This window comes from Cervus elaphus, chromosome 12 (assembly GCF_910594005.1).
Source record: "Cervus elaphus chromosome 12, mCerEla1.1, whole genome shotgun sequence".
Taxonomy (NCBI): Eukaryota; Metazoa; Chordata; class Mammalia; order Artiodactyla; family Cervidae; genus Cervus; species Cervus elaphus.
Genome location: NC_057826.1, coordinates 88,432,514 through 88,460,208, shown reverse-complemented (window position 1 = coordinate 88,460,208; position 27,695 = coordinate 88,432,514). Strand labels below are relative to the sequence as shown.

Here is a 27,695-nt window from a genome sequence, read left to right as displayed (position 1 = left end):
AGGACTTGTTTTTTTTAATAACCTTTCAGTATTTTATTTTATTTTTAAAAAATTAATTTATTTTAATTGAAGGCTAATTATAATATTGTAGTGGTTTTTGCCATACGTTGACATGAATCAGCCATGGGTGTACATGTGTTCCCCATCCCGAACCCCGCTTCCACCTCCCTCCCCATCCCATCCCTCAGGGTCATCCCAGTGCACCAGCCCTGAGCACCCTGCCTCATGCATTGAACCTGGACTGGCGATCTGTTTCACATATGATAATATACATGTTTCAATGCTATTCTCTCAAATCATCCCACCCTCACCTTCTCCCACAGAGTCCAAGAGACTGTTCTTTACATTTGTGTCTCTTTTGCTGTCTCGCATATAGGGTCATTGTTACCATCTTTCTAAATTCCATATATATACATGAGTATACTGTATTGGAGTTTTTCTTTCTGACTTACTTCACTCTCTATAATAGGCTCCAGTTTCATCCATCTCATTAGTACTGATTCAAATGCTTTCTTTTTAAATGGCTGAGTAATATTCCATTGTGTATATGTACCACAGTTTTCTTATCCATTCTTCTGCCGATGGGCATCTAGGTTGCTTCCATGTCCTGGCTATTATAAACAGTGCTGTGATGAACATTGGGATACACGTGTCTCTTTCAACTCTGGTTTCCTTGGTGTGTATGCCCAGCAGTGGGATTGCTGGGTTGTATGGCAGTTCTATTTCCAGTTTTTTAAGGAATCTCCACACTGTTCTCCATAGTGACTGTACTAGTTTGCATTCCCACCAACATTGTAAGAGGGTTACTTTGTCTCCACACCCTCTCCAGCATTTATTGTTTGTAGACTTTTTGATAGCAGCCATTCTGACTGGCATGAGATGGTATTTCATTGTGGTTTTGATTTGCCTTTCTCTGATAATGAGTGATGTTGAGCATCTTTTCATGTGTTTGTTAGCCATCTGTATGTCTTCTTTGGAGAAATGTCTGCTTAGTTCTTTGGCCCAATTTTTGCTTGGGTCATTTATTTTTCTGGAATTGAGCTGCAGGAGCTGCTTGTATATTTTTGAGATTAATTCTTTGCTTTGTTTGCTATTATTTTCACCCATTCTGAAGGCTGTCTTTTCACCTTGCTTATAGTTTCCTTCGTTGTGCAAAAGCTTTTAAGTTTAATTAGGTCCCAATTGTTTATTTTTGCTTTTATTTTCATTACTCTGGGAGGTGGGTCATAGAGGATCCTGCTGTGATTTATGTCAGAGGATGTTTTGCCTATGTTTTCCTCTAGGAGTTTTATAGTTTCTGGCCTTAGGTTTAGATCTTTAATCTGTTTTTAGTTTATTTTTGTGTATGGCATTAGAAAGTGTTCTAGTTTCATTCTTTTACAAAGTGGTGACCAGTTTTCCCAGCACCATTTGTGAAAGAGATTGTCTTTTCTCCATTGTATATTCTTTACTCCTGTGTCAAAGATAAGGTGTCCATAGGTGTGTGCATTTATCTCTGGGCTTTCTATTTTGTTTCATTGATCTATATTTCTGTCTTTGTGCCAGTACTGTACGGTCTTGATGACTTTACCTTTGTAGTATAGTCTGAAGTCAGGCAGGTTGATTCCTCCAGTTCCATTCTTCTTTCTTAAGATTGCTTTGGCTATTTGAGGTTTTTTGTATTTCCATACAAATTGTGAAATTATTTGTTCTAGTTCTTGAAAAATACCGTTGGTAGCCTGATAGTGATTACATTGAATCTATAGATTGCTTTGGGTCGTATACTCATTTTCACTATATTGATTGATTCTTGATTCATGAATCAAGATTGATTCTTGATTCTTCCGATTCATGAACATGGTATATTTCTCCATCTATTTGTGTCATCTTTAATTTCTTTCATCAGTGTTTTATATTTTTCTATATATAGGTCTTTTGTTTCTTTAGGTAGATTTATTCCTAAGTATTTTATTCTTTTCATTGCAATGGTGAATGGAATTGTTTCCTTAGTCTCTCTCTCTTTTTTCTCATTGTTAATGTATAGGAATGCAAGGGATTTCTGTGTGTTAATTTTATATCCTGCAACTTTACTATATTCATTGATTAGCTCTAGTAATTTTCTGGTGGGATCTTTAGGGTTTTCTGTGTAGAGGATCATGTAATCTGCAAACAGTGAGAGTTTTACTTCTTCTTTTCCAATCTGGATTCCTTTTATTTCTTCTTCTGCTCTGATTGCTGTGGCTAAAACTTCCAAAACTATGTTGAATAGTAGTGGTGAGAGTGGGCACCCTCGTCTTGTTCTTGATTTTAGGGAAAATGCTTTCAGTTTTTCACCATTGAGGATGTTTGCTGTGGGTTCATTATATATAGCTTTTATTATGTTGAGGTATGTTCCTTCTAGTCCTGCTTTCTGGAGGGTTTTTTATCATAAATGGATGTTGAATTTTGTCAAAGGCTTTCTCTGCATCTATTGAGATAACCATATGGTTTTTATCTTTCAATTTGTTAATGTGTTATATCACATTGATTGATTTGCAGATATTAAAGAAACCTTGCATCCCTGGGATAAAGCCCACTTGGTCATGATGTATGATCTTTTAATATGTTGTTGGATTCTGTTTGCTAGAGTTTTGTTATGAATTTTTGCATCTATGTTCATCAGTGATATTGGCCTGTAGTTTCCTTTTTTTGTGGCATCTTTGTCTGGTTTTGGTATTAGGGTGATGGTGGCCTCATAGAATGAGTTTGGAAGTTTACCTTCCTCTGCAATTTTCTGGAAGAGTTTGAGTAGGATAGGTGTTAGCTCTTCTCTAAATTTTTGGTAGAATTCATCTGTGAAGCCATCTGGTCCTGGGCTTTTGTTTGCTGGAAGATTTCTGATTACAGTTTTGATTTCTGTGCTTGCGATGGGTCTGTTAAGATTTTCTATTTCTTCCTGGTTCAGTTTTGGAAAGTTATACTTTTCTAAGAATTTGTCCATTTCTTCCAAGTTGTCCATTTTATTGGCATAGAGCTGCTGATGGTAGTCTCTTATGATCCTTTGTATTTCAGTGTTGTCTGTTGTGATCTCTCCATTTTCATTTCTAATTTTGTTGAGTTGATTCTTCCTTTTTTTCTTGATGAGTCTGGCTAATGGTTTGTCTATTTTATTTATCTTCTCAAAGAACCAGATTTTAGCTTTGTTGATTTTTGCTGTGGTCTCCTTTGTTTCTTTTTCATTTATTTCTGCCCTAGTTTTTATGATTTTTTTCCTTCTACTAACCCTGGGGTTCTTCATGTTTTCTTTTTCTAGTTGCTGTAGGTGTAGAGTTAGGTTATTTATTTGATTTTTCTCTTGTTTTTTGAGGTAACCTTGTATTGCTATGAACCTTCCCCTTAGCACTGCTTTTACTGAGTCCCATAGGTTTTGGGTTGTTGTGTTTTCATTTTCATATGTTTCTTTGCATATTTTGATTTCTTTTTTGATTTCTTGTGATTTGTTGATTATTCAGAAGCGTGTTGTTTAGCCTCCATCTGTTTGTATTTTTAATAGCTTTTTTCCTGTAGTTGACATCTAATCTTAATTAGAAATTTGAGCTTTTGTCATCTGGCAAAATATGGTTATAGTAACTTTCAAAAATGAAGTTGGAGAGAGGTGAGGTACGTCATAGTAAAATTATGAGTCAGCTAATGTTTATCTCTAATGAGGCACAATATCAGAAATTTAATCATTCCTTTGTGGTTTGTTTTCTGTCTTAAGATACTAAATTCTAAGTATTATTTATATATTTTGAAAGTCAGTCTTATTTTTATGACTTTATTATAATTTGCTATGCTGAATTAATCTCTATAGTACTGTTAATAATAGAGATGAACAGAGTTATCTGTTCCTAAACTAGGTGATTCCATGCAGATTTGTTTTTAAAGTTTTTATTTTTATTTCTAGTTATTTTAATTGCTACTTTTACCTTGAACTCTCAGTTATTTCTAGGTGCTATCACTGTGCTGTTTCCAGAAGCAGATTTCCTTCTAATTTATGACTCTAATGAACTGTGAATTGGGTTAAAAATAACCAAGCTTAGTTTATCTTAATTTTTTAAATGAGAAGTAGATACTGTAGAGAGCTTGATGGACTGTCATGTAAGCACCTTTTGGCTCAGGTTTTTGTCATCCACTTTGGTTGCTTTGAGGCCATTTTCACTGACTTCCTTATTCTTTGTTAGTTCCTGCTGTTAAGCTTTATAGTTGAATTAGGTATTACTGTATTATTAGCTAATTCCGTAAGGCAACTGGAGGAGTAGTGGTCATATTTTTTTGGTTTTGTTTTAAAGTTTTAATACATTGTACACATTTATAGAACATATGAGAAACCAATATCCCACCAGTTTTGGTGTGGTTTTCATATATATCTATAATTATCTTTTCTATAGTGCTTATCTTTTCATTTTATTAGGTTGCCTTTGTACTTAATAGGTCTTTTGATGGTAAAGTGGTCTATTATATATCATAATGCCAGTGGAAATGGAAACAGAAGTGTTAGGTGCTCAGTTGTGTCCAACTGTTTGTGGCCCCATGGCCTCTAGCCCACCAGGCTCCTCTGTCTATGGAATTCTCCAGGCAAGAATACTGGAGTGGGTTGCCATTGCCTTCTCCAGAGGATCTTCTAATACCACTAGTTAATATTTATTTTACTCTTATTATTGTTCTAAGCACTCTGCATCTTTAAACTTCTTTAAGTCTCACAGTAACACTATGAGTATTATCCCCATTTTACAAATGACACTGAGGCATAGAGAGTTTACATGACTTACTCAGGGTTTCAAAGTCAGTAAGTAGTAGGTTGTTTGTTGTTCTTCCACTCAGTTGTGTCCAACTCTTTGCAACCCCATGGACTACATCATGCCAAACTTCCCTGTCCCTGGCTCCTAGAGTTTGCTTAAACTCATGTCCATTGGGTCAATGATGCCATCCAGTCATCTCATCTGGGTACTCTGGCTCCAGAGCCTGTGCTCTGCTCTGTTGAACGTTTAGGATGCTTCTAATTTTCCCTTTTATAAATGATACTGATACAAATATCATTCTACTTATACTTTTTTGCATATTTAGGATTATACCTTTGGGACAGCTTTGTAGTGGTCATGTGAAAAGGAAGTATTTGGTAACAAACTGTGTGGTACTAATATGTCTTCATTTACCTCAGTTACTTATGAACTGCTTGTGGTTACTGTGATGGGAAATGTACAGATATTCTTTGCCTGGATAGGTTACCAGAATCAAATTACTATGTTCCTTCAATACTATAATTCACATATTCCATAATTCATATAAAACCAGGATGCTTTTGCCACTGGTGTGTCATTTAATGTGGATGTTTTTGTTCCTTCTTCTCCCTTGTATTTTTCTCCCTAAAAGGTGTTTTTAATTCTCAAGTGCATTGTTAACATTTGTGGTGCCTTAGAATCAATGGAATACAGTATGTCATACTAGCTTTTTAGGTAACTGAGAAAAAAAGAAAGATTGTTATAAAACATTTTGTTTTACAGATATACAGTCTCCTGATGCTGAGTATGTCGATTTGCTCCTTAATCCTGAGCGCTACACGGGTTACAAGGGACCAGATGCTTGGAAGATATGGAATGTCATTTATGAAGAAAACTGTTTTAAGTATGTGTCATTTTCCTTTCAAAATTCCTGAAAGATGTGCTCATTTCTCTTTATAAACAAACAGAATCATAATGACTTAAAATTACAAATCAAGTTCACTTTATTAAAGGATGTATTTGGACATAGTAACATATTCATTAATCCAGTTTCCCTCTGGGGATACATATAGACATACATTTCAACAAATACTTCTTTCTTTTCCAAAAGACTTAGATAGTATTAGACTTTTATGGGAGTGTTGTAGGCATTTCTCAAATGTTCCTTAAGTGGGCTATAGGATCTCAGGTGAGCTAACCTAGAGCCAGAGAGATGATATAGTTAGTGCAGGGAATAAATTAGGATATAGCTGCATATTCTTTTCAGTGCTCTATACTCCTCTTTTTTTGTTGCTGTGGTTATTTTACCTGCTTTCAAATTAAAGTTAAGTTCTCTTCAGAGAATAATTATAAATAAGTAATATTTGAGCACTCATGATGTGCCAGTTGTTATGTTAAATATGTTATAAACATTTTCTTCCTTAGTCCTTGTAACAACTCTGTGTTGTAGTCATCACTGTTTACAGATAGAAAAACTGACACTTGGAAAGGTTAAGTGATCTGTCTAGTGTCAAAGACATAGTAAGTAGAAGAACCCTCTTTGTCCTCCTACCGACTGCAATGGAAGCTGTCAGTTTGAACAATGGGAGACTGAGACATGCTTCAAGTTTACCCACTTGTAAGCCTCTAGGCTGTAAACAGGGTACTTATTGAGTTTTGGAAGGGATTGTGTATGCACATGGGTGTTATGCTATCTCAGAGATAGGGATAATTCTGGGAAAATTTCTGGAGTTCCCAAGTGTGGCAAAAATACTTTCCACTTTTTGTGTCAAATATAAGCATTTGAGATCAGCAGTTTCTTTTTTTGACTTGCAGAATTTCTGCAATTTAGAAAGTGGAGAGTTTTCATTATTTACTCATTTCTGCCGTGTGTTTCATTTAAATTCTCTTGACTCATATTAGGAATGTTTGATTACAGAATTTTTAGAGGTTTTTTTCCCTAATTTTTTTAGATAAACTAAAATAGAGCCCAACTAAAGCATTTGTTAGATTTTGTATTAGTTTTTAGTTAGTTATTGTTTCCTAATTGATTTATATCATTGTCTGCATAATATTTCTAAAATATAAACAATGTAGGAGGCACTAGAATTGAGTATGTTAAAACATAGCTTACATGTTCTATTCTCAAAGTGTCTCAAGTTGTGCAATTGTAAAATAAATAAAGTACATTAAAATGATCCCTACTCTAGTAGTGATACTAATGAATTTAATTTGGGATTTAAAAACATTTTAGTGACATTACTCTCTTTTTTCTTATTAAATAGTTACTAAAACTTATTAAAAACCATCTTTATTGAAATTATAATAAACTTGATGGCCACAGAGCAAATTGATAGACTTAAAATTATCAAAGTGGAAAATAACCCAACCACACTGTTTTTAATCCCTTTTTATTTTAGTGCTTGTGTTGAGTGTTTGCCTTTTTTTCCTGCTTGTCTTTCAAATGAGTGTATTTTATGACATACACATGTATATAACATATATAAAAATATGTTAGTAACTAGGAGAAGAGCTTGACTGGTGTTTTTTTTCTTCCTTTGTTTGAAGAAATGATTATGAAATGACTTTTTGGCTGCTACAGTGGGAAAAGATCCGCAACTTACCACTAAAACAAATAACCATCCTCCCTTATTGCAGTTAGAAAAAATAAATATTTTATAAGTCAGTAAAACAGTTTGATTTTAGATATAGTTATTAACCAAAGCAGGAGACATAAGAGATGCAGTTCAATTCCTGGGACAGGAAGATCCCCTGGAGGAGGACATGGCAACCCACTCTAGTATTCTTGCCTGGAGAATCCCATGGGTAGAGGAGCCTGTCCTTGGGGTTGCAAAGATTCAGACACGACTGAAATGACTAAGCTCACATGCACGCACATAATTATTAAAAACCTTTCTGAGGTAATTTCACTTTTACTTAACTAATTATAGCATGATGGGTAACATATTTATATTTTATACTTTAATTTTTTGTTTCTAGGCCACAGACAATTAAAAGACCTTTAAATCCTTTGGCTTCTGGTCAAGGTGAGTTATTTATTTGCACTGTTATTTATTAGCTAGTGAACTTTGGTTAGAAGGAAGGAGGAGGCAAGATAAAGATTGGCAGGAGCATTTGAGATCATATATTCCTGTTTTCACAGAAGTTATGCCTCATTCTTGCAGAGAAATGGGTGTTGAAAATATTTACACTTCAGTAAGGAATGTTTTTGTAATGAATTTAGACTATCATAGGTGAAGTTTAAATTATACATTTTTAATATATTTTTGCAGAATGTGTGTGTTCAGGCTTTCAGTTGTTTTTACTCATCTTTTAGTTCAATGAATATCCAAAAAACTTCTGCCTCACATCTTCCTAAAACTTGAAATTATTGTATATCTTGGGAGTCTGATTTCAAATTCAGTTGACTTTGTATCTCATTAACATTTTTCATTTTCTGCTTATACTCAGGATCTGGCTTAAATGCTTCCTTGCCCACCCTGTCAATTTCTCTGATCCCCCCCAACTGGCAGTAATCTCTCTCTCCTCACAAAATGATCTTATGTGTTATTTTGTTCCTCTTTCAGCTCTTTCCACTTGCTAGCATTATTTTACTACTATTTATGTATCTATTGTCTTCCCAGGTGGTTCAGTGGTAAAGAATCTGCCTGCCAAGCAGGAGACTTGGGTTCAGTCCCTGAGTCCCTGATCCCCTGGAGAAGGAAATGGTGACCCACTCCAGTATTCTCGCCTGGGAAATCCCATGGACAGTGGAGCCCAGTGGGCTACAGTCCATGGGGTTGCAAAGAGTCAGACACGACTGAGTGACTAAATCACCACCACCACTGCCATGTATCTATTGATCTACCCTAGTACTCTGGACATATGAGTAGCATTTATTGGTTTCATCCCTTAGTAAAGAGCCTGAAACATAATAGATGGAATAGTTAAATGATCAATGAAAATCGCCCTCCTCATTTAATGGTCTTGTCTACAGTAGTGAAAATCGCTTGTTTCTTTAATAAATGATTATCCACTATTTAGTATGTGTTAGGCACTGGATAGGTGCAGAGGGGACGTAAAATTTAAAGTCACAAACCTTGCCCAGTCTATAAGAGGCAGAACAGTTTGTTAAATAAACCATTTCAAGTGTATAATTTCAGGCTTTTTCCCTAGGAAATACATATCTGTGTTTTCTGAATATGTGCTTACTGATGAATTCTTTGATGTACTTTTAGCAACTGTGGAATGATTTTCATTTTTTAAATTTATTTGAAAAACTGCTGATCTCATAGAGTCAACAAACATAAATTTACTTCTGGAAAGCAGTGAGATTGCATCATTCCATAAATGTTGGCAGACTAGTCATTCTTAGGTTAGAAATGAAAGAATGTCTTTAAACATGGCTTTTGATTTATATGGAGTCACATATGGTACTCAGTGGAAACTATTGATTTAGTATCAGATGAGATGCAAATTCCTAGGCAAGAGATGATCTTCACTCTTATGTGAAGTCAGTCACATTATGATCTGATAAGTTAATTAACCACCTTTGCTTATTTTAAAGATAAATGGGAACAATGTCAGTGTTTATCATCAGGGAACTGGTTAAATGAGTTATGGTATTTTTATATAGTAGAATATAGCCATTCTAAATGTTACTGAAAATTTTGTTTTCATTTATATCAGTGGTGATCAATAGTGCATTTAGGAGAAGAAGCAGGTATTAGACAGTATGTATTAATATATTTTTTATAAAAACATAATTAGTATAATATCTCACTATCCTGTGCACAAAGAAAAAAAACACTTACCAAAATGTAAATGGTATTTATCTTTGGGCTCAGGGAGTTATGAGTGACATATTCTATTTTGTCTTTGTGTTCTCTTTATAACATATATTTGCAATGAGCATCTGGTACTTTAATAAATGATGGCATTAAATAAAAGTGGCAAAATGAAGACAGTTTTTCAGTACTTAATGAGCAGCTGCATACAAACTGCTGGATTGTGCATATTTGGATCTTACACATAGTCTTTAAAAATATTGCTGAATAAGGTAAATTTTTATAACATCAGTTCTGGGAGTTTTGAAGCAATAACACAGATCCTTAGCAGAAACTGTCTTATAGCTGTAGGATAAATAAATAAGTAAAAAGGCTCTGACAGCCAAATAACTGTGAGTCCTTGAGATATTTAAGAGTACTCTCAGATGATAGATTACATTTCTCTTTCCTGTCAGCCCACATTAAATCTTGAACAAGCTGAAACTACTCTTTATCCAGGCTCTTGGAGATGAGGCCATTTAGTCAAATTAGGCATAATTCCTTTTATCACCAGAAAGAGTTGCAGTCACAAGCATATCACTCTCAGATGTTATCTATGTGGGTGAACTGATGGACTAAAAGTAACGGAAGTGTAGCATTTTAAAAGGAACTATCTGGAAGGAGTTTTTAATAATATAACTTTTGTTTTCTTTTTTCAGGTAAAAGTGAAGGTAAGTATAATTTCTTTATCATACATGACAGATATGAATTTGCTTATATTCAGAGGTTTGTGGGCAAACTTGTTTTTTCTTCCCACACGTGAGACTTGAGAAGTTACTTTTTATTTGTTTATCTAAGATGCTGACAGGGACAGCATAGGTTAAGGGGAAAATGACTCTCTGTGCCTGGGGTCAGACAGTAGAGACAGGCTGCCCCAGCCTCGGTAATTCACTCATGCACTTTATGTGTGTGAAAGTGAGGCACTTCCCGGCTTGTGTCAGGGAAAATTTCTTCTTTATTGACTGAACTCTGGCATCTGCTGGGTCACCCATAGGAAGGTTCTAGGCATGATCACTGAGGAAAACAATAGAATGGGAAAGACTAGAGATCTCTTGAAGAAAATTAGAGATACCAAGGGAACATTTCATGCAAAGATGGGCTCAATAAAGGACAGAAATGGTTGGACCTAACAGAAGCAGGAGATATTAAGAAGAGGTGGCAAGAACACACAGAAGAACTATACAAAAAAGATCTTCACAACCCAGATAATCACGCTGGTGTGATCACTCACCTAGAGCCAGACATCCTGGAATGTGAAGTCAAGTGGGCCTTAGGAAGCATCACTACCAACAAAGCTAGTGGAGGTGATGGAATTCCAGTTGAGCTATTTCAAATCCTGAAAGATGATGCTGTGAAAGTGCTGCACTCAAGATGCCAGCGAATCTGGAAATCTGGTCTCAGCAGTGGCCACAGGACTGGAAAATGTCAGTTTTCATTCCAATCCCAAAGAAAGGCAATGCCAAAGAATGCTCAAACTGCCACACAGTTGCACTCATCTCACACACTAGTGAAGTAATGCTCAAAATTCTCCAAACCAGGCTTCAGCAATTGTGAACCGTGAACTTCCAGATGTTCAAGCTGGATTTAGAAAAGGCAGAGGAACCAGAGATCAAATTGCCAACATCTGCTGGATCATTGAAAAAGCAAAAGAGTTCCAGAAAAACATCTATTTCTGCTTGATTGACTATGCCAAAGCCTTTGCTTGTGTGGATCACAAGAAACTGTGGAAAATTCTTCAAGAGATGGGCATACCAGACCACCTGACCTGCCTCTTGAGAAATCTGTATGCAGGTCAGGAGGCAACAGTTAGAACTGGACATGGAACAGACTTGTTCCAAATAGGAAAAAGAGTACATCAAGGCTGCAGATTGTCACCCTGCTTATTTAACTTATATGCAGATTACATCATGAGAAACACTGGACTGGATGAAGCACAAGCTGGAATCAGATTGCCAGGAGAAATATCAATAACCTCAGATATGCAGATGACACTACCCTTATGGCAGAAAGCAAAGAAGAACTAAAGAGCCTCTTGATGAAAGAGGAGAGTGAAAAAGTTGGCTTAAAGCTCAACATTCAGAAAACTAAGATCATGGCATTTGGTCCCGTCACTTCATGGCAAATAGATGGGGAAACAGTGGGAATAGTGGCTGACTTTATTTTTCTGGGCTCCAAAATCACTGCAGATGGTGACTGTAGCCATGAAATTAAAAGACACTTACTCCTTGGAAGGAAAGTTATGACCAACCTAGACAGCATATTAAAAAGCAGAGACATTACTTGGCCAACAAAGGTCTGTCTAGTCAAGGCTACGGTTTTTCCAGTGGTCATGTATGGATGTAAGAGTTGGACTATAAAGAAAGCTGAGCGCTGAAGAATTGATGCTTTTGGACTGTGGTGTTGGAGAAGCTCTTGAGAGTCCCTTGGACTGCAAGGAGATCCAACCAGTCCATCCTAAAGGAGATCAGTCCTGTCCTGGGTGTTCATTGGAAGGACTGATGTTGAAGCTGAAACTGCAATACTTTGGCCACCTGATGTGAAGAGCTGACTCATTTGAAAAGACCCTGATGCTGGGAAAGATTGAAAGCAGGAGGAGAAGGGGATGACAGAGGATGAGATGGCTGGATGGCATCACCGACTCAATGGACATGAGTTTGGGTAAACTCCAGGAGTTGGTGATGGACAGGGAGGCCTGGCATGCTGCAGTCCATGGGGTCACAAAGAGTCAGACACGACTGAGTGACTGACCTGAGCTGAGCTGAGGCGTGATCAGAGTGTTGATCTACTGGCTTCCAAGCCTGTGCTGATTCTTGTGTGTAGGTATTATTGCCAGCTTTTTAAGTTACTGTAATGTGCCAAATTTTAACATATTGTAGGTTTACAGTGTCTTTTTGAGAATATTTTTGCTTTATGAGTAAGATTGGGATGATTTTTGTTATTCTTAAGGCTATATGCATAGCAATATGAGAAGACTCAGCAGTACTTAGCTTTACTGTAGGTAGATGAGATTGTTAAAATGTATCACTTTTCTCTCACCCTAACTTCTCTTCTTTTTAAACAAAATTTTATTTATTTGTTTTTGGCTGTGCTGGATCTTTGTTGCCATGTAGGCTTTTCTCTAGTTGCAGGAAGCAGGGACTCCTCTCTAATGGTGGTGCGTGGGCTTCTCATTGCGGTGGCTTCTCTTGTGGCACTGGGCTCAGTGGTTGTGGCTCCTGGGCTCTAGAAGTGGGCTCAGTAGTTTGGTGCATGGGCTTTGTTGCTCTGTGGCATGTGGGATCTTCCCCTACCAGGGATCCAACTGCATTGGCAGGTGGGTTCTTTGCCAGTGAGCCAGGGAAGCCCCCCATATTCTCTGTCTTCTGAGCATTATTTTTACGGGTTGCTTTTACATTATGTCTAAGTAACAGAATCCTAAAGTCTTATAACTTTGCTCTTTTATTATTATACTTTATTTTATAGTAATGGTAGCAGCTAAATAAAGTCCTGAATCATAACTATACTATTTGGAAGAGAAATTCTTTAGTAGTATGATTATTTTTGCAAAGGTGTCTCATATTTTGTTAGTGTTAGTGGTGATCCTATAATTTCCAGATATGAATAACTTTATTCCACCTTGGGTGTTCCCAGTTCTATGCTATATTCTGGCTACATTAAAAGAAGCTATTTCACCAGTGCAGACAGCCCTTCCTCCTGGGCCATGGGGCATGGACAGAAAGGCGGCCGCCCCCTCGCCCATCATGCACCACACATTTATGGGGAATCTGGTGCTGAACTGAACCATTGGCAGACGGCCTGCTTCTGGGTCAGGGTTTCATATGTAGCAGAGCAGCTCCCTCACTGCTATCTACTGAACGTCAGCCCTCAACACACGGGTTTGTAAAAAAATTTAATAAAATAAAGTTTAAAATAAAAAAAAGAAAAGAGAAGCTATTTCAGTTTTTTAATACCATTTCAAGATCTTAACCTGTCTCATTATCAAAGTATAGATGGTTAACCTGTAGAGGCTATCCTTAGAGAAAACATCTTATTTATAAGTATAATTTTAAGTGTTCTTTCTTTTAAAATATGAAAGCTGACATATTAGGTGATTATCTAACTGGATCATATTCACAGACAATCTACTTCAGGACTGTAAAACTAAACGAAAATTTCTTTGGATGACTAAGTCCTAACTTAAAAAAAAACAACCCAAAACATAGAGGTTACCAGTAAGGAAACAAATCACTTGGAATCCCACAACCCCAAAATAATTGACATTAATAATGGCTAAGACATGCCAGTACTTTTCAAAGTAATTTGCAAATATGAATTTATTTAATCCTTTCAACAATGCTAGGACATTTTGTTAGGATTTTTATTTCCATTTTTATAGACAGAAAATGAATCCCAGAAAGGTTCAGCAACTCAGCTAAAACCATATGATTTGTAAGTAGCAGAGTTTGGGATTCAAATCAGGCAGTTTGATATCAGGGTCTATGCTTTTAACTACTTCATACTTCTTCTCTGCTAACATTTTGATAATTATTATTATTTTCATGTTTATACTAATATTTTTATAATATATACATTATTATTTTATGTATTATTATTACCATGTCAACTTACTTCCTCAGCCTGTCCTGATCAGCTCAGGCTGCTCTAAAAAAATACCATAAACTAGGTGGCTAAAATAAAAGACATTTATTTTCTCAGAGTTCTGGAGGCTGGGAAGTCCATGATCAAGGTGCCAGCAGATTTGGTTCTTGGGGAGGGCCCTCTTCCAGGCTTACAGATAACTGTAAAGATACTGATTCCATCATGGTGACCCCACCCTCATGACCTCATCTTAGCCTAGTTATTTCCCCAAGACCCACTTCTAAATACCATATGGTGAGGGAGAAAAGGGAGTTTAGGGCTTCTACATAAGAATTTTAGGAGGGAACACAAACGTTCATCCATAACAACTTAGATTTCTAGAAATGGATTTACTGGATCAAAGGATAAGGACACTTTAGGTGCTTGATACATACGACCAGATTCTTTCTGTCATTGAAAGGGTGTGCTAATTTACACCCCTTCCACTCATTTTGCCACCTAGTTTTACCTAACTTGTCTAAATTAAGTATCATATTTCTTCTTCACTCTTTAAAGTTCTATCTTTACAGTTTTAATTTGCATTTTAATTTATTTTTTTATCAAGGTATAATTGATGTATAATATTATATGTTTCAGGTGTACAACATAGTCAGAATTTTTAAAGGTTATATTCCAGTTATAGTTATTTTAAAATATTTGCTTTGTTCCCTGTGTTGTACAAGATATGCTTAATTTGCATTTTTATTATTACTGTGACAGAACAGTTTTTATCTGTTACTACCATTTGTGTTTTTCCTTTATGGATATTCTATTCATATTATTTGCCCTTTTTAATGGGTGCTTTAGCATTTTTATTTGGTGTATGAACTTTTTATACACAAGATATTATTCTTTGTTGCATTTGCAACATACATTTTACTCAGTCTGTTTACCTTTTGCTTTTGTTTATAAAGTTTTCTGACACAAGTGTTTTAAGTTTTTATGTAATCTGTAAATATATAAATGTATGTTTATTCTATTTGTCATTTCTTCCATTACTTTTATGCTTGTTTGGTTGATTATTAATATTACTATGAACAACTTTGGTGAAAAGGTCCATATAGTACAATGTTTGTCATCTCTAGTAGATATATACATACAATGTTCACATAGGTATAATATTTCTTGTGCCTTTTTATGTATTATTTCAAACAAACATTTTCATGCATTGTCTGTGTTCCACACGCTTGTCATTTTAAAGTTTTATATTATTCAGTCATGTTAACTGGTACATAGTATTTTATCATGTTAGCTTAGGCCTTGTTGTGCATTTCGGTTATTTCAGGTTTTAAAAATTATGTAGAACATAATCATCTTTCTATGTATTATCCCCCCACCTCCATTTTGAGTTGTTTCTTTAGAGCATAATTCTAAGAGCAGAATTATCAGGTCTAAGTATATGAATAGTGATTGCTGTAGGCCATAGAATATAAGTGAAATTTGGTTTTTGTAACATTTCCTTAAATTGTTCTTTTGAAATATGGCATGGCATAAAATACTATCAGTTATAGACAAATAATATACTTCCAATACTATTTTATAATTTTGACTTCTTTCATTTTAAAAAGTGTATAACGTGTTCTTAATTTTTATAACATGAATTGTTATTAAGGCTAAGTATTTTTCCATGTATAGATTTACTATTTAATTTCTGTGTTTTGACCTCACATAAAATACTTTATCCAGAAAGTTATAAGGCTAGGGCCACCTAAGGCCATGTTAAAGTCTTCTGAAGACTGAGCAACTGAGTGGCACTTAAAGTGAATCCATACCAAGAACCTTTCTCCTTTGCAAACAAGACTGGGACCTTTAAATTGCTCTTTGGCACAAATTTGCTATAATATTTTAAAACTTTTGAAAAATGTGTATTTTGGCATTTTTACAATCTTGTGACTTATTTTTCTTTTAATTTCAGAGAATACTTTTTACAGTTGGCTAGAAGGTAATTGGACACTTTTAAACAAATTTAATTTTTTTCACATAGAATTAATTTTATATCTTACAAGTTTCACATATGAAATTTCTATTTCCAAATTACCTTTTGTAGGTCTCTGCGTAGAGAAAAGAGCATTCTACAGACTTATATCTGGCCTCCATGCAAGCATTAATGTGCATTTGAGTGCACGGTATCTTCTACAAGGTATATAATAGTCACTTTTATTCACTTTACCACACTTAATTTCAGGTATCCTTAAAATTTTCTTGGTATTTACCTGGATGGGAAACGATTGGCCCTGTTGAATATTAGGCAGGAAAAATTTATTCCTAAGTGGCAGTAATCAGGAATGTGGGAACTGTGGACATTATCAGGTAAAGTTCACCTATTCTTAGCAGTCTTCACTTTCTTTTAAGAAGCTGCTCAAAATCATACACATCACTTTGGAAATGTTCTTTTGCTTTGTTGTGGGAATTAAAATAGCTCCTAAGAGCACAGTTGTTTTCATTAGATACTACTGTATCTGAATCCTTATGTTTGCATGTCAGCTTCAGGCCTGTAGTTTAATGGGCAAAAGCATTTTTTTTTGCTGCTCTTCATGCTTTACAAGGCTGCTGAAAAATGAGACCTTCTTGGATTTTCATCAGTAACATGTTTGTTCTAGAACTAAAGTATCTCTTACTTCTTAGAAACAAAATCATATTAACTTTAATTAGGACTTCAAACTCATTAGTAATTTCAGATAGTCATCTTTGACTTCTGTATCTTGGTTTTATGAATATATTTATATTCAGGAACTTGATTGGATTAGTCCTGGTTTCTCAGTAAAATAATTGAGTTTATTTTCCTTGTAAGTATGGGTTCTAGAAGATAAAATATTAATATGAAACTGTTAAAGGCTCAATTATGTAAAGCAGTTTTCATGGTTGTATTGATTATACATTTTAAAATATAAAATAAAATTAGCTTCTGCAAGCATAAATAATCTAATATAAGTACAATGAAACTTAATTTTAAAATTCAGTTTTTAATATTCAATTCTTTCTTCTCAGATACATGGTTGGAAAAAAAATGGGGACACAACATTACAGAATTTCAACAGCGATTTGATGGAATATTAACTGAAGGAGAAGGTCCACGAAGGCTTAAGAACTTGTATTTTCTCTACTTAATAGAATTAAGGGCTTTATCTAAAGTGGTTCCATTCTTTGAGCGCCCAGATTTTCAACTCTTCACTGGAAATAAAGATCAGGATGCAGAAAACAAAATGTTACTTCTGGAAATACTTCATGAAATCAAGTAAATTGTGTATTACAACTCATGCAACTTATATATTAATAGAAGAGTGACAAGTGATATCCAAAATTAAACTCTTAAGTAATCAACTTAAAGGAAAATTATCTAAAAAATAATTAAAAGCTAATTTTGCTCACAGGTCTTTTAAAATTGAATTTTGGTTTTATTTTCATTTTGATTTATGAACTAAGAGGTGCATATTTTTAGTTTTAAGAACCATTCTTTTGGTATTTGATACTTGCATTATTTTTATATTTAGTTGAACAGGTTGGGTCTGAGCCCTAATTCTACTATGTTATACAGTTAGCTTTTATATTTAAGGATAAGAATTTGTTTGAGGGCATCAGAATTTTGATTTTTACTATCTATTCTACTCTATTGTACTTGTATTATTCATCACTGACCAGCAAAATGTTGTATTAGCAGGACTTTTAATATTTTATAATACATGAAAATGATTATTTTTTTGTTTTATTCAGAAAATATGTTTTATTTAATGCAGGTCATTTCCTTTGCATTTTGATGAGAATTCATTTTTTGCTGGGAATAAAAAAGAAGCAAACAAACTAAAGGTAATAATTTTATACTTTAATTTTTAAATGTAACCTCACACGCAGATATGACTATAAAGCCATGTTTTTATTCTTAACAGTAAATCCAAATATACATCTTGAAATTATAAGAAAAAATCAGAGTCATAATCTTTCTTTTCCTCAAGAAAAAGAGGAAGTCCAAAAGCAGGTCCAACTTAAGATTTAGTTTGTGTTGTTTTCAACATAACATCAGAAATGTGTGTGTGAATGTACTCTTTACAGAAGGCTTTCATTTCACACTGATTCTCTCGTGTAGTAAATAGAGCTTATGAATGAAAGGAAAGGGATCCAGAGCTGGAGAAGCAGAAACTGTCTTCTGCTGGAGAGAATTCTGAAAATAGTTTTGGCTAAATTATGGGATGCTCTTTAGAGGGAGAGGGCATATTGTTGTTTTGGCTTTCATATTATCCCTTGGGAACTAAAGGCATTTAGGGCTTCTTAGGTGGCATAGTTGGAGAAGGCAATGGCAAGCCACTCCAGTCCTCTTGCCTGGAGAATCCCATGGATGGAGGAGCCTGGTAGGCTGCAGTCCATGGGGTCGCTAAGAGTTGGACATGACTGAGCGACTTCACTTTCACTTTTCACTTTCGCACATTGGAGAAGGAAACGGCAACCCACTCCAGTGTTCTTGCCTGGAGAATCCCAGGGACGGGGCAGCCTGGTGGGCTGCCGTCTATGGGGTCACACAGAGTCAGACACGACTGAAGCGACTTAGCAGCAGCAGCAGCAGGTGGCATAGTGGTGAAGAATCCGCCTGCCAATTCAGGAGACACGGGTTTGATTCCTGGGTTGGGAAGATCCCCTGGCGAAGGAAATGGCGACCCACTCCAGTATTCTTGCCTGGAAAATTCCAGGGACAGAAGAGCCTGGTGGGCTACAGTCCATGGGGCCACGACAAGTCAGACACAAGTGAGTGACTGCACACACAAAGGCATTTAGGTACGTCGGCAGGCAGTCCTGGAAAGAACAGAAGACCTGAGATCGCACAGGATGGGTTCTGGTCTTTGTCTTGCCTCTTAATGGAGGCAAGACCATCTTTGTGCCTATTCGCCTCAAAATACAACAAATAAGAAATTTCATTGAAAAGATTTATTAAACGCTCGTTGTGTGTGGAGTGTGATTTTTGTCATTAAAGGGAGAAATGGCTTCCATCCTCAAGGGATTTCTAAGTCTTTTTGAAGACTTAGAAGGGCTTCCCTTGTGGCTCAGCTGGTAAAGAACATGCCTGCAATGTGGGTTTGATCCCTGGATTGGGAAGTTCCCCTGGAGAAGGGAAAGGCTACCCACTCCAGTATCCTGGCCTGGAGAATCCCAGGGACTGTACACAGTCCATGGGGTCGCAAAGAGTTGGACATGACTGATCGGCTTTCACTTTCACTTTGAAGACTTAAGTAAAATTATATTATTGTTCTCAATGATAAAGGTATAAATAAGTAAAGCAGGTGGTCCTCAGTAGAAGTGGGCTTGATGTGGTTTCATCAGAATATTTATGACAGTCTCTCTTTGTTTCTAATTTTTTTCTTTCGATATAGAAAGAACCTGATTTTTCATAGCTTGCAAACAAAATACTTTTTGCACTCTTGGTTTTTTTTGCTGTTAGATACTAGTTATTTTTGACTGCCCATCTACCTCCTGCTTAAAGCATCCTAGCTAGAAATACATACCTCAGTGCTTATATAACCTACAAACAGCTTCCAGGAACTTAGAAGTGAGGGGAAGATGCTGTAATGACTTTTTTTTCCTACTATTTTTGATATCTGTATTATTTTTAGTAGACTTGCTGGTTTATGGAGAGAATGTTTTGACATCTACTTGTTTTATATTGTGCAGATTAGAAATATTTCTCACATTGTTTTAATTTTATCAAAACTCTGAAATACTCAGCTTTGATAGCCTATGAAATTTAACAGATAATTTTTCTGAGTCCTTTTACAAGAAAAGAATAAAACACCAATGAAGCTTCTTAACATCAGTATTTACTTTTTTTGAAATTATGGTTTATAGTGAACATCACGGATTTGAATAGTCACATAAGTATATTTTAATATCTCTTCTTGTCTCCTTTACACTCTATCAGTGTATGGTTATAAGTAGAGGATTTGTATGAAAGAGAAGTGTTCAGTGTTCACTTCAACACAGAATAGGATCTCACTTGAAGGCTTATAGAACATCTGAGAATTGGGTGAGAATTGTTTTTTGGCCAGTTGGTTTCACTGAATATAGATCAATGATCAATGTGGTTAAACCACAGAATGTTTGATCATTCTACTCACTGACTGTAATTTTTAGTATTGATCTTAAAACTATGTATATGAACAAGGAGAATTTGTAAGTGATTTAGGGTCTGTTTATTTTAAGGCTAATACATTTTTCTAATCTGAGTTAATTTTAGAATGTACTCAGGTTATTGGACATGGACTGTTATTTGTGGAAGTCATAAGGATTTTCTCTTTGTTCTGGTCTGGTAAATTTCTAGCTTATTAACTTGGTTCTTTTATATTATGTTCATTTAAGCATTTGTGCTCGCTTTTAATTTTGCAATGTTCATTTGACTCTTGTTAAGCAACCACATTTATTCTCCATATATGTTGTAGAAAGACTCAAGAGCTGCTCCATTCAAGTATTTGAATTAGTGAACATAGATTCAGATACTGAGTTTAGACACTGTGTACAAAAGCATGCACATTGTTTAGAGATTTCCAAGCTTTAAAACTATCAGTCTAAGTCAAGAGCTTTCATGCCTTTCCACATGATAATAGTGTTTTATTAGTGAAAATATAACTGCCAAAATCCACCATGCATTTATTGACACTTGTAACATAAAAGCTGTGTTTTATTGACCATGACATTTATATCCATTTGGAAATTTATAGTGTGTACATGTGAGCTATTTGTTCTGTCTATATACAAATACTTGTCTACTCAGGGATTTTGTAGACTTTTACACCAACTATAAATCCTCCAGAGGTCAGCACCTATAGGATGGGAACATCAACTTCAGAGTAATTTTAGTGCTCTGTTTCCGTTATTCTTATTAAAAGTGTGAGTTTTCTTTAATTTGAAGTTGAAATACAAGTTTAAAGGAAACCTCAAATCACCAAAAATCTACTTAGAGTAGTATTGCTGGGTAAAGTTTTTTAAAACTAAGTTGAAAATTAGAATTACTTCTTACTTATTCCAAAGGGTATAGAAACACACGATATAGAATATTGCTAACAAGTGGTAACATTTAATATTAATAATTTTGGCTTTGTATTAAATTAATAAGGTATAAGACCTGGGACCTTATTATAAATCTTTTACATGGTACGGCTGTTGACTGTTTCAAAGTCTCAGGCTGAATGACGCATCTGGGGAAAGACTGTCTCCAGAGTGAACTGAGGTCTGCTTTGAATAGTAGGTTCCAGTCTTTGCTGATTTATTCCCATTTTTAGATCTTTGCTTATGTTCTCTTCTGATTGAGCTCAGTGTGTGGTTTAGCACAATAAAAACAAACAAAATATTATATACTTACCAAATTATAGGCTATTTGATATAATGAATGTTTCATCTGAAATGTATGTCAGATTTCCTGCTTCAAGTACTGTAAGCCTGGATTCCACTGTAAATTCAGGACAGGGGAGTCATTGGAGAATTAGTTAATAATTTCCACTGGTGTGAAAGAAGGGTATGTTCTTGGCTTCCTTTCTTTCTTCCTTACCCCTTAAAGACATATGCTGCTTTTGGATGAGTTTAATGAGTTTCTCTCTGAAACTTGGTGAAGGGTACATGGATCTCACTATATTCTATAGATTTTTGTATGATAATAAAGTATGTATGATAATAATAAATGGTAAAAGATCTGGTTGTTTTTCCTAATACCAGAGAGAAGGGCTTTCATTTAACTATTATGAAACCAAAGGTTTTTACTTGTTGTTCCCTCCATTATCTATTCCTTTCTCCCTTCCTTTTTTTCTTTTTTGGTCAATGATGTCATACAACCTCTGCCCCTCCCCTGATATTGACATATGGTTAATAATCACATACAATAAAACATCTCAACTCAGTTACTTTGTGTACATTTACAGACAATCTAGTTTGGGAGGCAGGCAGTCCTGGGGTTTGGATTTGCTATTTACTAGATATGGGAATTTGAGCAAGTTACCTAGCTTCTCTGGACCTTATGTTTTTAATTCATTAGGTGTAGATTGTAATCATACCTTGGGGTTCCTTGGTGGCTTAGCTGGTAAAGAATCTGCCTGCAACGCGGAAGACTTAGGTTAGATCCCTGGGTTGGAAGGATCCCCTGGAGAAGGGAAAGGCTATCCATTGCAGTATTCTGGAGAATTCCATGCACTGTATAGTTGGTGGGGTTGCAGAGTCGGACACGACTGAGCGACTTTCACTTTTGCTTTTGTGGTGAAGGTGAGATATAATTGCATATGTAAAGACTGTGGTGTGTAGGAGGTGTTCCGTGTACACTGATTTCCGTTTTCTTCCCTTCTTTAGTGCTCTCCAGTGCCTTGCACACAGTGAGGCACATAGAAGGCACTCAGAGATACTTAGTATTTGACCATATACTACATCTTAATAAAATTTTAAATTATTCTTAGGAGGACTTTCGACTGCATTTTAGAAATATTTCAAGAATCATGGATTGTGTTGGTTGTTTGAAATGTCGACTGTGGGGAAAGCTTCAGGTAAGCATATCAAGCTCAGTCCTGTTTTCTTTCTTTGCACAAGGAACTTTCTGATATTTCTTTTTTTCTTATTTCTGTTATAGACTCAGGGTTTGGGCACTGCTCTGAAGATCTTGTTTTCTGAGAAACTGATTGCAAATATGCCAGAAAGTGGACCCAGTTATGAATTCCATCTAACCAGACAAGAAATAGTATCATTATTTAATGCATTTGGAAGGTTAGTTTGCACCAAAATTTTTTTTGCTAGCCAAGTAAGTCTAATGCAACACATATACTCTCAGATAAAACTGGGTAGGAAATATCCTGTTTAGTGAAATTATCTCACTACAAAATTCTGTGATCTTATGAAATACTTTAACTTTGTAGGTACGTGCAATCATTAGATGATATTCTTTATTGTCACCTCTTGATTCTTGTAATCATTATTAAATTCACTGAGTGCTTCAGTATTCATCTTAGGGAATTTGTAAATTTTTTCTAATCTATAGTGCTACCCAAATGTTTTTTTGAAGGTCCTAGAAAAAATCATGTTGTGTAATGTAGGTGTACATATAAAATTTGTGAATTTGCCATTGTGTAAAAAGGCTAATCATGCTTTTAAAAATAATTTTCATCAAAATGATTAGAAAATAAACTTAAAATTAGGAACTTACATTATAAAATTTAAGTACAGATGCATTTCCTCCTGGCCTATCATATCTAAAGAATGCAGAGATTTATAAAAAAAAAAACAAACTAACATTTTCTAAGTACTATATTTCTTCACTTAAAAAATTGTGATTTAATAATTGACCTTCAAAATTATTCTTTAGTACACAGATGCTTGACAGTTATATTTGAGTATTTTACTATTTTTTTCATGGTGGAGAACAGAGCTAAAGTATACTTAAAATAACAAACTTTTTATAAAAGTTAGTGAAAACAATTTGGTCACACATTTACTGTTCTCACTCTTTATAGTCCAAAGGCTTTGATTCTTTGTATGTTTATTTAATAAATATGGTAAATTGATTAGTTTAAGTGTTCACATACTTATGCATATTTAAAATACATATTTTAATTCTTATGTACTTTATAAAGTATATACCTATACTTTATATATAGGTATAAAGTATACCTATATATTTTAAATACTAAGCATATAAATATACTTATGAATACTTAAAAATACGATACTTATGTACTTTATAATTTTGTACTTTGAAACTTTAATACTTAGTTGTGACTAATTAAAAATAACTGATTTCTGGGGAATGTTATTTTAGTTTTAATATGTCAAATTAAGAACAAAAGTGCATCAAAACAGAGTAAATGTTTTATGCACGTTTATGTTTGCTGAAATAAATTAACATTTTTTTCTGTGTTCTGAAAATGCAAAGTGAATAACTTGTAGAGAAAAGTTATCTAAAATAGTTTCTGAGTGAAATTTATTTTGTTTACAGAATTTCAACAAGTGTGAAAGAATTAGAAAACTTCAGGAACTTGTTACAAAATATTCATTAAAGAAAGCAAGTTGAAAAGTGCCTGTTTCTGGACAGTGGAGGCCAAAGAATGGAATTTCATTCAAAGGCATAAATAGCAATGAGAGTCTTAAGTCAAACGTTTTATATAAAGCTGCTTTTGTAAAAGGGAATTATGTTGTTTTAAATAACAATTTTTTAAATTATGTTACATCTATGTGTAATATTATTGTGAGTAAAAGTAAAACTTTGATAATGTGGTACATCTTTAATGTTTAATATTAAGTAAAATCATCAGGATTATCAAATTCACATAAGGTAAATCTAAGTAAATGATGTTTTAAGTCTCTCAAACTAGAATTTTGTGTAAGAAGACATAATATAAACTGTGGCCAATGTGAAAAGTGCTTATAGGAGAATGTTATGACCCATTATTAACAGCCTAAATGTTCAACATTTAGGGTGAACAGATTTAGTAACGAAAATACAGAATGCCTCCTTAAATTTGAATTTCAGATAAACAACAGTTTTTTAATATAAGTATGTTGCATGTAATGTGGGACAAACTTATACCAAAAAATTATTCCTCCTTTACCTGGGATTTACCTGGGAGTCCTGTGTTTTATTTGGCAACCCTACAATACATTGGTATGAAACAAATCACTTTTAAAATTATTTTGCTATTTTGATTGGCTTATTTTGGTGTGTAGAAAGATACAGTGATAATTCAAGGGTGTAAGGAATTTCTAAACAGTGTGAAAAGTTGAATAGATTTATATATTTATTCTCATAGTACTTTCCCTGATTCTGAATAAAAATTTGGGGAAACTTTTTATTTTTATATAATTTCAAATTTATAGAAATGTTTCCAGGATAGTATCAATACAAAGAACTCTTTTACCAGATACCTTAATTGTTCATATTTGCTTTCTTTCTCATGCTTTCTCTGTGTATATATACATGCATATATTGTTTTTTTCTTAATCATTTGAAGAGTCAGTTATAGGCATCATGTCCTTTGAACCATGTATAATATGAATAATGTTTCAATGATTTTTTTTTCAGGAAAAATATCTGGAACTATATACTACTATAAGCCTTAGAATAAGGAATCATTTTGAGTTCCAATCTAAAATTCTTTTTTGAATTTTGTTACCCTTTTAATGCTATATAGTCATAGGCATAAAATTTGGGGGTTTTGTATGTGACATTCATTTCTTTCTTCTCCCCATAACTAAACTGTAATTTTTAGAAGTCTTGAAGGGAAGATCTTCAATGATAAAAAATATTTGAAGGGGTTTAGGAATTTACAGCACATGGTAATTGTAGGAAAAAGGGAAATGTATACCTCAAAATCATGGGCCCTTTCTGTATGTCTTAGCAGGTATATCAGGTTGAGATGTAACATTATTAATAAAGCAGGGTTTATTTATATAATGGCTTAGAAACGCTACTTAACACTACTGTATGCTTTTTCTTCTTTATGTCCCTACAGCCTGATACAGTGTCAAGCACATAGTAGGTGTCCAATAAATATTTGTTAAGTGAATGTATGAAAATGTATTCAATATATTTAAATTAATTATCACAGAACTAAGTTTAATAATATATGTTTTCCCCCCTAATTTGAATAGGGCAGGAAAAGAAAGATATTAACCTACTATGGAGTCAGTATTCTTAGAGACTCAAAAGACTATGAAGTGAGCACCAAATATAGAAGTGTAAGGACATTTGTGGTACTCTGAAAATTTGGTAGATGGGTTTCAGTGGTTATTTTGCCTGTGTAACTCTCTCTCATCTCATGCCCCTACTCTCTCTTTTTGTAAAGCCACACTTTTTTGAAAGAATATTCCTGTCTTCACTTTGTCCCCCTCCACTTGCTCCTTTAAGTGAAATTTGGCTTTTTTTCTTAGTAGTTAACAATCTTGTCTTTTGAAGTCTAAAATCCCAATTCTAAATCTATGGTTTGATTCACAAGCTGTTTCTTGACTTTTTTTCTGCATTTGACACTGTTGAGAGCCCCTTCCTTAAAAATCTCTTTTCCACCAGGTTTCTTGTATTTCCCTCACTTCTGAGTGCCTCTTTTCATGTAGTGTTTAAGTTATTCCTCAGGCTTTTATTCCTGCTGTCTTCAACACTGCCACTTCTCACTCTTGAGTCCTTCCAATTCAGTGACCTCTAAATCCGTATCTTTAGCCTAAACTTCTCAGACCATCTGCCTTCTACGCATCTTCACTTGGTTTCCCACAGACACCTGTGTGTATCTTAAAAAGTTCTGCCCCAAACCTACTCTTATGCTTATGCTCCTTCCTTTGGTTAATTTTAGAACCATCATCATCTAAATTCTCTAGGCTAACCCTTCCACTCCCCTGTCCAGCCAGTGTCTAATCTCTATGGACTTTATTTCCGTATCTCTGATGTATCACTGTCTTTCCACTTTCAGTGCTCTTCCCTAAAGTACAAACCTTTTTCCTTGTACCTGACCTGTCTCCTCTCTCTTGCTTCACAGTGTTACCAAAGTGGGCTCTCTAGAAGCACCCTTACACTGTTACTCCCTGCTTAACACACAGTGAACTCATGACCCTTTAGGAGGAAACCAGACCTCTTTCCTTGGTGGACAAAGTGCTCTGATAGGGGTCTTTCTGTTTCCGCCAACCTCATGTTCTGCTAAAGCTGACTTACAGTTCTTCAGATGCAGCATCGTCAGGCCTCCACACCTCGGTGCCTGCTGTTCTCTAACAAGTGCCCTAGCCATCCTTCCCCACCTGGGAAACTTCTGTGTATCCTTGCAGGTCCAGCATAGCGATCACTTCTGTGAATTCGCCCTTGCTCCATCCAGGGAGGATCATCTAAGTTCTTTTGTGACACCACTGTATTACAACCTACCTCTACTGTCACTTAATGTACTGTATTGTTTTTGTTTTTTAAAGTCTCCTTTACTAGAATGTGAGCTCCTTAAGGGCAGGAAAAGGAACTTTATCCATGTTTGCATCTCCACAGCATAGTTTTTGGCATATGAACACTTAATAAATGTTTGTTGAATAAATTGCTTTTAAAATGACAACTTTATTATCGCTAGTGATCATACCTTCACTCCAAATATTCTTCACAGTAAGTCAGTAGGCACCCAAGGATTTCTGGACTTTAGGTGATCAATAAAGCTTCTGAAACTATCTTAGAAATTTGGTGTGGTTTTGGCAAGTTATGAAAGGGGCCTATTATGGAAAAAATGGTAAGAACTCTTTTTTCAGGGGAAAACATTCCTGAAGAATTTCTTGAATAATCAAAGAAAAGCTGCCCAGGATTATGAGCTAGATAAATTTCTACCTGTGTAAGAATCTAAGGGGAAGGAGAGAGGTGTTTTAAGTTATTTCACACAAGGATTTTTCTCAGCTTAATGTTTGAATAAACATGTACTATCTAATATGTGCTTCCCAGGTGGCGCTAGTGGTAAAGAACCCACCTGCCAATGCAGGTAGATGTAAGAGACGCAGGTTCGATCCCTGGTTCAGGAAGATCCCCTAGAGGAGGGCACAGCAACCCACTCCAGTATTCTTGCCTGGAGAATCCCATGGACAGAGGAGCCTGGCG

At 35.0% G+C, this 27,695-nt stretch overlaps 1 protein-coding gene across 1 annotated transcript in view; it reads left to right on the top strand.

Moving 5' to 3' along the window:
* ERO1A (endoplasmic reticulum oxidoreductase 1 alpha) overlaps positions 1–27,150 on the top strand; it is a 50,478-nt gene extending 23,328 nt beyond the window's left edge. Inside the window, exons 7-16 of the mRNA XM_043919915.1 lie at positions 5,502–5,622; positions 7,698–7,744; positions 10,183–10,194; positions 16,056–16,082; positions 16,188–16,280; positions 17,129–17,375; positions 17,875–17,944; positions 22,558–22,644; positions 22,728–22,861; positions 24,087–27,150. Coding sequence (XP_043775850.1) covers positions 5,502–5,622; positions 7,698–7,744; positions 10,183–10,194; positions 16,056–16,082; positions 16,188–16,280; positions 17,129–17,375; positions 17,875–17,944; positions 22,558–22,644; positions 22,728–22,861; positions 24,087–24,147 — 899 coding nt within the window. The 3' untranslated portion in view covers positions 24,148–27,150. The remainder of the gene's footprint in view (positions 1–5,501; positions 5,623–7,697; positions 7,745–10,182; positions 10,195–16,055; positions 16,083–16,187; positions 16,281–17,128; positions 17,376–17,874; positions 17,945–22,557; positions 22,645–22,727; positions 22,862–24,086) is intronic.
* Positions 27,151–27,695: the final 545 nt, after the last annotated feature.